This window comes from Myxocyprinus asiaticus, chromosome 4 (genome assembly GCF_019703515.2).
Source record: "Myxocyprinus asiaticus isolate MX2 ecotype Aquarium Trade chromosome 4, UBuf_Myxa_2, whole genome shotgun sequence".
NCBI classification, from domain to species: domain Eukaryota; kingdom Metazoa; phylum Chordata; class Actinopteri; order Cypriniformes; family Catostomidae; genus Myxocyprinus; species Myxocyprinus asiaticus.
In genome coordinates this window covers 30,142,387-30,154,490 of record NC_059347.1, presented here as the reverse complement: position 1 = coordinate 30,154,490, position 12,104 = coordinate 30,142,387, and the positions used below count along the sequence as shown (strand labels likewise).

At 44.9% G+C, this 12,104-nt stretch overlaps 1 protein-coding gene across 1 annotated transcript; it reads right to left on the bottom strand.

Annotated features, from left to right (window-relative positions):
* Window positions 1-794: 794 nt before the first annotated feature.
* Window positions 795-2,734, bottom strand: LOC127439737 (uncharacterized). The gene is made up of 2 exons (XM_051695980.1): window positions 1,981-2,734; window positions 795-1,902 (listed from the first exon to the last, which is right to left on the bottom strand). Exons 1-2 carry the CDS (start codon window positions 2,670-2,672, stop codon window positions 795-797), a joined length of 1,800 nt encoding a protein of 599 aa, XP_051551940.1. The 5' UTR covers window positions 2,673-2,734.
* Window positions 2,735-12,104: the final 9,370 nt, after the last annotated feature.

The window sequence follows — 12,104 nt, the reverse complement described above, 5'->3', positions numbered from 1 at the left end:
GTCGAGACGTTCCCGCGGCTGGCGTTGAGATTTTCTGTGACCTTTGTGACCTGGCAGTTTGTCTGGGGTGAACTTGGAGACTGAGGAGGCAGAGGTTCTCGCACTTGAGCCCAAATTTTCAGCTGTTTAAAGTCTAACAGGGGTTCAAAACGGTCTAACAGGTCTTTGCCAATGAGGAGAGGAAATGTATCCAATTTGGAGATGTACACAGGGTGCACTAAGCTCATAGGGCCGATGGTCAGGTGAATTGGAGCTACCTGTTCAAGTTGGACATCATTTTGGCCGTAGGATTGCACATTCAGTACACACCTCTGATATTTAAGAGTTCGATTCTGTCTCTTGGCTTCAATCTGAAGTCTGTCAAAAAGTTGGCTTGACATTAGAGTGAGGTCAGCTCCGGTGTCCACGAGGGCGTCCAGTTTCACCTCATTTTCCAATGTGATGGCCAGGTATAGTTTTTTGGCCACCCCCCTTTCGATCAGGTTCCCCAGGAGTTTTGGCACTGGGGCTTGTGTGGTGACTGGCAAGCAGTCAGAGCTGGTTTTGTGTGGCTCGTCAGGGAGGCAGACCACCAAAACCGCTCTTTCGGGTACTTTGGGGTTTGTGTTGGAGATGTGGTGCTGGATGTTGGCTGGCTCTGGTGGTTCAACAGTCAGCTGAGATGGTTGTGTGATGTCATCACTTGGTGGTGGTATATGTGGTTCTGTGGTTGACAGTGGATTAGCAGGGGTCTGGTTGGGAGGTTCATTTTGAGAGGACTCTGAGTGGTCGTTGGGGTCAGATCTCATGCTCAGTCATAACTGATCTGACTCATCCTTCTTGTCTCTCTTGTGGGACTTTTCCTGGAGGAGCTCCTTTAAAAGTCTCATGATCTCTGCTGATTCAGACGTAGCTTCCCGGTTCTGTTCGGCTGACGGTTTATATTTGGGCTTGTCCAGGGCGTGTTGAGAGGGGTTCTGCTGCTGGCAGTCTGAGCTCGATGCCTGTGTCGGTGAGTGTCGGTACCCCTTGGACTGTCTCTTAGCTTCCCAGGTGGCTTCACCCTTTCGGTTGAGAGGTGGTTGTGACCTGTCCCAGGATCTCTCGGGGTGCCCAGTCTGATGCTTTGGACGGGCACCACCATGGCCACGCTGCCCTCTGCTGGCTGGGAAGGGTCTTGACATTGTGTTGACAGGTTTGTCACTGTGGCTTGGCTTGGCGCCCTCTAGGGCAAGTTCTGAACTCTGATTAGTGACAGGATAGATTGTGGGGGGTTTTCCCATCTTTTCAGAAGCAGTTCTTTGTTTGGCATAGGCCTTATGGCTTAAGTCTCGCAGCTGTTGGGTGGACATGGTCCGTGGGCAAGCCAGAACCCCCAAATGGTGACTCACTGTTGGGTGCAGGTTCCGGAGGAACAGAGTTTTGAAATTGAATTCTTCTTCCATTCCTGGCTCATTCCGTGCTCCAAAGTATGCTTGTCTGAGCCTGGTGTAGAAAGACTGCGTGGTTTCCTGTCTGCCCTGTTTAAGGTCCATGGCCGTAATCAGCCCTTGCTCTGATTCTGGGTCAGAGAATTCTTTAAGCAAAGCCTGCTGCAGTTGCTGGTAATCCACTTTGACTGTTTCTGGCTGTCGGTCTAGAAAGCTCCGGACTTCACGGCTGGCGGTGATTCTGAGCAGGTAGAGTCTGTCTTGTGTGGTAACATTGGCAACAGTTTGCAAGTGAAAATCAATGTCTTTTAAATAGTCGTGCACATCGTGGCTTCCCGTAGGGCTTGGAGTGAAAGTGGGAATGTTTCTAGCCAGCTTATCCAATTCTTTAGGTGACATACCGTGACTGGAAGACAGCCTTTGGAAAGGCTCCCACCCCCTTTCTGCTGCTGGGGGTTCTGGGATGCTGGCAGGTGATGTCTTGAGTAGTGGGCTCTCTTGTCTAGGAGGTATCAGTCTACTGGTTAGGGGAAATTCTGTGGTGTGCATTTCCCTTTCAGAGTCACTTTGCAGTCTATATGAATGTTTAAGCTCTCGGTGAACTGTGTCAAGTTCTTCTTTCAAATAGTCTCTTTGTTGGGCCAGGGCACTGACTTCAGCCCGGGCACTTTGCAGGTGGCCCTCACAGGCCTTGGCCCTGGCTTCTCTTTCTTTAAGTTCAGTCTCTGCTCTCCTCAGGAGAGCCTCAGCTTGCTGGAGTTTTTTACTCAGCTCCTCTCTGGTGTCCTTTTCCTGCTGCTCTCGTCGTGCTGTATCTACACGGAGATCAGTCAGGGCGTTCTGGAGTCTCTCTACTTCCTCCTGCAGCTCTGGGTCCTTCTCGTCCGCTGTCCTGTGCTCGTGCTGAGTCTCCGAGGTTAGCTGGTCCAGTTGACTCTGAGCGTGCATCCAGTTTCTCTGAGCTCCCTCAGCCTGGAGCTTCAGCGCTGCTGCTTCCTGTTCCCAGCGGGAGATGCTCTCTTCACTCAGCTTTGCCTGGCCGAGGAGGTTATGGGCCAGTGACCCGACGATCTTGGCCAGCTCTTTGTGGCTGTAGTCCTGTGTCGGGTCGTGGGCCATCAAGGCGCTCAGGTTGTCGTCGAGCTGTTCCCGGCTCATGTTCTGCAGGTCCCTGGCAGCTTCAGGAATAAGTGTGCTAGTCAGGGCACTCAGCCAGGTCTCTAGTTGATCCCAGTGGGCATCAGGGCTGGATGATCGAGACATGTTGGCTCACTGGTGAAGAGAGAGAGAGAGAGAGAGAGAGAGAGAGAGGGAGAGAGAGGGAGGAACAGCACACAGGCCAATGCAAGTCCTTATAGAGTTAGCAGGCTACAATTATAGTAATTTTTATACATAATACAGAATGATAATAATAATAATTTATTAAAAAAAAATATATATATATAAAAAAAAATAAAAATAAAAAAAATAAAAAAAAAAAAATATATAAAAAAATTACAAAAAAAATTACAAAAAAAATTTTTTTTAAATAAAAAAAAAAACATTTAAAAAAAAAAAAAAATACAATTTAAAAATAAAAATAAGAAAATAAAAGGAGAAGAATAAAAGTTATGATAATAAAATAAATTAAAACAAACCAAAGAAGAATTGGAATAAGTTTTTCAAATGCAATGACAGGGCTAACCAAGGAAAACCAACCTACTGAGAATGGCCACAAGGTGGCGTGGGTGAGCCACCCAAGGTTCAGAGGAAAACAAAAGAGTAGAGATGAAATTTTAGAAGTGCTAGACACTTAACTAAACTGCCCTCTAGTGTTAATCAAAGGTACTGTGATTAAATCTGAGCGCGTCTAGTGTGATTGCTCTCGCTCTAGCGGCTGATTTACTGCAACGATCACAAGTACAATGCAATTTGATCCGAACCGAATTTTAGTTTGTGCAAATTAACTGCACAAAGGTGTGTGGCAGGGTTTCTTCGCTGCCTGTTACACAATAACAATTATAATAACAGGATTTCTTCGCTGTTATTACACAAGTTATCAATTATGAACGCACAGGATTTCTTCGCTGCTGTTACACAAATTATCAATTATAACAGGATTTCTTCGCTGTTATTACACAAGTTATCAATTATGAACGACAGGATTTCTTCGCTGTTATTACACAAATTATCACTTGATCAAGGTTTTTAAAACTCTCATTTACATACCAATTAGATATGATTAGATTTGAATTAGGCACCCATTCGTACGTTAATGGTTAACCCGAGAGAGTCACGATCATCTAGTTGAATGAAATTTGCAACACAAATAACTTCAGTCTAGCGATACAATCACCTAAGGCCTTTAAAAGATGATAAGAGGAGCATCGCTCAAATCCATCTTTATCGCAATGAAGGAAGTTTTCTTCGTTCCAACAGGCGATTTTGATAATATTAAAATGTACTGCAAAGAGGTTTCTTCGTCTTTACAGAACGATTTTAATATTAGGAACTGCAGTTTACTTTTACAATTACAATTAACAGTGACTAAATGTTAGTCAAATAGAGGCTGTTAAAAATACAGTACTGGAGGTGGCTTTAACCATCCAATCAAAAGAGTGAGTCCGCGTTGCGGCTTGTCTCACTCTGAGCGCACATAATACAAAAACACAAATAAATTGATACTGAGTTCTCTCACACACACAAAGTTTGAATGTGCCCGCGGTTCTCCACCATTAATATATGTAGCGAATTAGCTTAAAAGGGAATTATTTATAATTAATTATAACTGGTTATAATCAACAATAAATATTTAGATTGGATCTTAGAATCAACTGTAGCAGAATCGATATTACAATTACTTGATTTGTCCGTCCAATATAAATATGTAGCAAATTAGCTTAAAAAGGGAATTATTTATAATTAATTATAACTGGTTATAATTAACAATAAATATTTAGATTGGATCTTAGAATCAACTGTAGCAGAATCGATATTACAATTACTTGATTTGTCCGTCCAATATAAATATGTAGCAAATTAGCTTAAAAAGGGAATTATTTATAATTAATTATAACTGGCTATAATTAATAATAAATATTTAGATTAGATCTTAGAATTAACTGTAGCAGAATCAACATTACAATTACCTGATCTGTCCGTCCACCGAGCAGACAATATAATTATTTATCAATTCTAGGACGATTACTTTCCTGGCCAAGGAACAATAGTCTTCCTACTTATACAGTGCTAGCAGTAGTTTAGCATGTAGCAAGGAGCAACATTCAGTGACTTTGAATTGTGAGCGGAACACAGAGACAATCAATTGTGAATATAAGGGATTTAATAAATGAAACTATAACTAACATACAAATAAACTAAGCAAAACATACATATATAGAATGAAGGAATAGTAAGAACAGGAGAGACAGAGAATGGCAGTATTTCACGTCAGTTAACCACAACCTAAATGAGAATCATCAGAGGCACAATTCACCTTAAAAGGGGTTCAAACTTAAACACGCATCTAATCAGTTGTAAATGGTTACTTGCATTGGTTTGTTGCTGAATAAGAGTCTTGATGCGGTAGACGAGGTTCTTGATGATTTCTTTAGGAGTGAGTTGAAGAAGTCCACAGGAAATCCACAAAGTTACTTGAAGGTAAACACTGCCAGAAGGTTAAACTCAAGAGAAGAGTTTTTGGAGTGGGTTGGTCTCAAGAAGAAGAGTTTTGAGCCATGATTAGTCTGCGCTCTGGAGTTTTGATAGTTCATTGCCGCACCCATTTTGTGGGTGGAGTGGCCAATCAGAGGCATGCATTTTGAGCGGGAGAAACATCCTTTGTCTCCGTTTATGGCCCATTCGCATTTTATTGCTGATCTGGACCGCTAGTGCAGCTTTTAATTCAAAACATAGTAAGAATTGTTCGATGCATTTCACGATCACATGGTGTACATTATTGTGTGAGAAATAAAGGGAAGATCATTTTGATACCAAGAAGGTAACCTCCAGACGATATTAAAGCAGAGATACACTCATACACTTGAATATAGGCATTTAACGTCTAACTAATACAAGTAAAGGGTTTTAACTAAGTTAATATGATAGGGGAATATACATATAACGCATGAATATAGCAGATACATTTATAACTGCTTACTATGGCCTAAAATAGAGAAATTGTCTTTAGGTGTGTGTGTGACGTGTATTGGAATTACTGGAGACAGACAACTGCTCTGGTGCCTGGCACGGGGGCTCACCTCCCTTTCTGTGGAATGTGTTTGAAGCTTGATGGAAACCCTTCAGAGGAGACCTGTTTTAGCATCCTTTTGATAGTGATAAAGACCATCTGCAATTTAGCACCCATATAAATGTAAACGCGGAGGCCAGGTCAGTAATTTACAAGCAAATGTCAAAAGGCTAAAAGGTTTTTTTTTTTAAACAAAGTGTAATTAACCATCACTGATCTTACACAGACGTTACAACCTTGTCAGCAGGGTGGGAAACAGAACCAGCGGGGTGGTGACCAGACACACCCCCAGAATCACGCCAGGCCAAAATGGCAAAACACTCGCCAACCGAAAGGAAAGGTACGGTTCAAACAGAAACCCAAACAAGAAGGTGAGTGGGAAGACAAGGTTTCAACCCCCCCCCCCCCCAGAGGACAAGGTTTGAGACAGTAAATGGAGATTTAAATTTGCCGTTAACGGCAAAGTTTACTTTGTAGGTTGGGAAAGGGGAACAGGGGAGGCCAAGTTGCTCCCCAACAAGTCACTCCTAACACACCACACCATCCTTTTCTGAACTTCTTTGGTGATCTGGGCCATAGGGGTAGGGGGGTGCATCAGCTCCCATACACTACTCGACACTGGTTCCGAAATAAGTCTGATGGGTTCCAACACCTTCGCAGAGGTGGCTAGAGCAATGCTCTCCTTTGGCAAACTGTTACAGATCGAGACCTGCAACGTAAGCATCACAAGCTACACGCAAGATAGGTCGTCTATCACAAAACGGGCATGGATCGACATTACCTTTCAAGGGATGATGCTGGTACACCTCATTTACATAAACTCAGCAAAAAAAAAAAAAAAAATGTCCCTTTTTCAGGACATTGTATTTTAAAGATAATTTTGTAAAAATCCAAATAACTTTACAGATCTTTATTGTAAAGGGTTTAAACAATGTTTTCCATGCTTGTTCAATGAACCATAAAAAAATAATGAACATGCACCTGTGGAACGGTCATTAAGACACTAACAATTAATGTCACAGTTAAAAAAATTAGGACAGTAAAGAGCCCTTTCTACTGACTCTGAAAAACACCAAAAGAAAGATGCCCAGGGTCCCTGCTCATCTGCGTGAACGTGCCTTAGGCATGCTACATGGAGGCATGAGGACTGCAGATGTGGCCAGGATAATAAATTGCAATGTCCGTACTGTGAGATGCCTAAGACAGTGCTACAGGGAGACAGAAAGGACAGCTGATCGTCCTCGCAGTGGCAGACCACGTGTAACACACCTGCACAGGATCGGTACATTGGAATATCACACCTGTGGGACAGGTACAGGATGGCAACAACAACTGCCCGAGTTACACCAGGAATGCACAATCCCTCCATAAGTGCTCAGACTGTCCGCAATAGGCTGAGAGAGGCTGGACTGAGGGCTTGTAGGCCTGTTGTAAGGCAGGTCCTTACCAGACATCACCGGCAACAATGTTGCCTATGGGCACAAACCCACCTTCGCTGGACCAGACAGGACTGGCAAAAAGTGACGAGTAGCGGTTTTGTCTCACCAGGGGTGATGGTCAGACTCACGTTTATCGTCGAAGGAATGAGCGTTACACTGAGGCCTGTACTCTAGAGCGGGATCAATTTGGAGGTGGAGGGTCCGTCATGGTCTGGGGCGGTTTGTCACAGCATCATCGGACTGAGCTTGTTGTCATTGCAGGCAATCTATTGCTGTGCATTACAGGGTAGACATCATCCTCTCTCATGTGGTACCCTTCCTGCAGGCTCATCCTGACATGACCCTCCAGCATGACAATGCCACCAGCCATACTGCTCGTTCTGTGCATGATTTCCTGCAAGACAGGAATGTCAGTGTTCTGCCATGGCCAGCGAAGAGCCCGGATCTCAATCCCATTGAGCACATCTGGGACCTGTTGGATCGGAGGGTGAGGGATAGGGCCATTACCCCCAGAAATGTCCAGGAAAGTGCCTTGGTGGAGTGAATGGGGTAACATCTCACAGCAAGAACTGCCAAAGTTGGAGATTTTGACCCCTCCTTTGTTCAGGGACACATTATTCCATTTGTGTTTGTCACATGTCTGTGAAACTTGTTCAGTTTATGTTTTTTTATGTTCATACAAATATTTACACATGTTAAGTTTGCTGAAAATAAAAGCAGTTGAAAATTAGAGGACATTTCTTTTTGCTGAGTTTATATCCCATTAATACGGAACCACTGTTAATTGGCCAGGACCTACTGGACCGACCATCGTGGACACATGTGGGCTCAGGTTGACACACTCTGCTGCTCCTGTCAAATCATCGTTACTATGATGAGAATACCTGTACAGAAGTGTCTACGTGGATGGCTGTTCATTCCACCATGAAAGTCAGACTCAGGCATGAGCTGGTATTGTTTGGTTCAAGCGCAACATCACCGAACCAAACAACTACTGACTGGGCAACAAGACAAGCTAGTATGCGGAGATTGCAGCAGTGCTCATCATGCTCCAGCAAGCCGCCAAGTTGACTGTTGAGCAACTGATGATCTGTTCTGACTCAAACTATGCTCATCATAGTTTTATCTCTCACTTTCCCACATGGAAAGAGAACGGCACGAGGAACACAAGAAACAAGGAAGTCAAGCACTCGGAACACTTCCAGGCTTGTGACCGACTTGTGACCGACTTGGGAATGACAGTGTACTAGAAAAAGTTCAAAGGTCATTCCCAAATCTCTGGCCCTGACAAAGACAGTAATGATGAAGCCGACCGCCTAGCCAAGCTAGGCGCAGAACAGGGCACATCCTGGGAGTTCCGAGACGAGTGGCTTCCAATTACCCGGAAATGTGTGGTAAATGCAATCACCCGTTGGCAGGCAAAAGAAAGGCGAGAAGACCCACAGACCTGCCCAAAGACTCTGCACCTGGGATGGAGACCGAGCGATGCAGATCTGATGACCATGCAGAAGCAAGACTCAGCCATCCAAACCATCCGGCAGCGGGTAGCAAACCCTGCAACACAGGATCCCACCATGTGAGTCGGAGGAGCTATATGCTCTCCTTCATGACCAGCCGTGTCTTAAACTGGAGAAAGGTTTGTTGGTCTATACCCAAACCGACCAGGTATCAGCTCACTGGGTTGTCCCAACCGATCATAGGGGGGTGATGCTAGCCTACGCTCACGGCTCCCCTGTTGGAGGCCACCGGGGTTACAAGGCCACCCTCAAAACCCTCCAGCAAGTCGTTTATTGGCCATCAATGGCCTGCGACACTCATTCCTATGTCAAAGGATGCCTGGTCTGTAGCCAGTTCTAGCCATCCAGACCGCTGGATCGGGCCCCACTCCAGAACCGAGGGATCACGTTCCCATGGTCCCACCTCCAGGTGGAATGGATTGGACCAGTCCCCAAGTCCTCACAAGGTAACTAATACCTCCTCACGGTTACCTGCGCTTTCACCGAGTGGCTGGAATGCCTCCCTGCCCCTAATGACACTGCCACAACAACCACAGTCCTGCTGCTGAACCATGTGTTCAGCCACTGGGGGCTACACTTCTCTGTTGATTCAGATCGAGGCACCCATTTCACCTCAAGCATCATAACTACCATGTATGAAATCATTGGCGTGGAAGTCAGCTTCCACATCACGTATCATCCCCAGTCATCAAATGTGCCAACAGCACCATTATCAACATGCTTAAAAAGTGTGTTAACAGCAATGGCAGTGATTGGGATGTGAAACTCCCCCTGGTGCTGATGGCCATTAGGTCTACTCTGCACCGCTCCACAGGAGTCACACCATTCGAAATGAAGACTGGAAGAGAAATGACCCTTCCGCTACACCTTCTGTACTGCCCCGAAGACATCAGTGTTGCAACCGCCTATACGGCACACCAATACATGACAGACCTGCATGACCATCTTTGGGCCACATTCGTGTGGGCCCAGAAGAACTTAGAAGCCAGCGTCAAGAGATCCAAAGCCTACTATGACAGGAAAGCGTCTCACCGCGAGTACCAAGTAGGCGACAAGGTATTCTATTTCAGGTTCACCAAACTGGCAGGAATCTCTAAAATGTTCCTACCAAGTTGGTCATGCCCCTTCGAGATAGTGGGAAAGCTCTCACTAGTAGCCTACCACATCAGGGTCTCAAAACCAAACCAAATACCGGCATACAAATGGGTCCACTCGAATCAGATTAAGCTCTTCAAGCCATTTTCACTCCAAAATGAAGAAGATGCACCAACTTGCACTAACTCCTAGCACCACTCCACTTTCATACAGTAATCAACTCTGGTTTGTTTCAGGATGAAAGTCTCATGGATCCTCGGTATTCTCCTCAGCCTATGAGTCGCCCTATCCAGCGATGTGATCGAGCCCAGCCTGCCGACTGGCATCATCCTACAAGGGACACCTGGCCTCTTGATCACCCGTTGCAACCTGTACACCCAGAGAATCTACGTACGTTTAGATTCCTGGGATATATACCACAAACATATCTGCCTACCTCCACGATTGACTGAAGGCAGAATTAGTGGAACCCAAACACACAACACAGTTGAACGTGCCAAGCAGACAACTGTTCACACCCTTGAACAATTGCAGAAATTCCTAGTGACCGTGGAGGACCTCAGTGGCCAGACGTGACCAAAATGGTTTCTTGGTGGCCTGCTTGCTGCAGCATCAGAAATCGGGTCACTCTTCTCCATTGGCCTCTCAGCTGCCAGCTCTGTCAGCATCAGTGCGCTTCAAAGGCACATGGGTGAACTCAATGAGGAAATTCCAGAAATCCAACAGAGACTCGTCCTCCAACAAGAACAATTACAGGGCCTGGGTAAAACCCTTCAGGTTTATAGTCACTATAAATTTGAACTCTGCTCTTTTCAGTAACACTTTGCATGCTTTATGGATTTTGTAAGAAATTGTCAGAGAAGACATAATTTATGTGTGTTTCGTTTGAGATCTAATGCAGGACCTCATCAGGGAAATTAGCTCCTCAGTCAACAGTCTGAGTGGTGGAAGGATTCCAGCTTACCTTGTCTCCCTAGACCTTGTCGAACAAATCCTTAGATCTGCTACTACCTCCGTTGTGTAACCTTAACAGATACACCTGGCATATAGATTTGGCAGTGCAATTCTATTCTATGTAAATCCTCAGAACCTCGAAATAGGATTCATCCTCAATCTACCCATCATAGAAAGGCAGAATATATACCAACTAAAGTCTGTATTGAATGTTGGTTTTCGGAGAGGTAACACACATATTCACCTCAAAACACCACTAACACTCGCCACCATGATGAGGACCCTTCGCTCTACCGTATCCCTAACCTCCCCATGTGTACCAAGTCAAAGGACATTCATTGGGTTTGTCCAAGCAACCCCTTTGTTAGAGAGGCGACTAACTACCTCTGCAGCCTATGAGCCGAATCCCCTGAACAAAAGTGCCAAGGTAGCATGTCTATCAGAGACAAAGGTAGAGCGAGCAGGCAATCGCTGGCTCATTAACACACCGGCCACCGAAGTTCTAATGTCATACGACTGTCATGATATAGCCACTAAAGAAACGCTACCAAACCAGACGTTCTTAATGGTTCCCCAAGGAGCTGCCATGCACATTGGCGATATTGTTCTCCATCATCTCAGCGTCGACAAACATGATGCAGAAATTGAGATCATGAATGCATTTAGAGGTCACAACCTCACCATTGATGACACCCTTCAACAGCAGCTTCAGCCTGAAGAGATGAAATTAGTGAAGTTCAGTCTCAAACTGACTGGCTTGACCACTATATTTCCTAATCATATAAGCAGATATGTGCACATAAGCACATAAGATCATCATCTTACCAAGAACACCCTATCAGTCTGGTCACGCTCGGGCTCCTTCTTAGGGGTTGCATCATCACGGCAATTATTGCACACGCCATGTACAGGTACATTCAAAACCTACAGGACAGACTTGACTCCCTCCTTCTCGTACAGCCGCATTTTACACACCAGTCTGAGCCCATCCCACAGGTTAACCCCAATCATTTCCAAGGATAAGCCTTTTAACCTCTAACCCTCCTTTCCTTTCCTCTAACGTTTTGGTCCTAGTATCCATTGTCAGGTTCTACTATGATTTTGTTTTATGCCAAAAGAACAGCAAAGGATTGTGTTACGGTTAATGCTGTGCCTACCTATAACTTGGAATGTTTGTCTTTATATGTGATGAATGTAGTTTTAGACTTAGCTAGAAGTTCTATGCCCAGATGTGCCTCAGTCTCTGCCCAGACGATAAAGCCTCTGTGAACTCTATGAACTGTATGGACTGTGCAACCATTTTCTTTTCTATCAGGAAGACACGGACTGCGTAACCCACAGGTTACTGTGAACCTACAGGAACTATTCAGCCCTTCAGTTGCTCTAAAGATGCTGGACAACAACCAACTCTTCAGACCAAAGTGGGGAAGGTTGGGCCTCATGTGCTCAGATGGGAGACAAA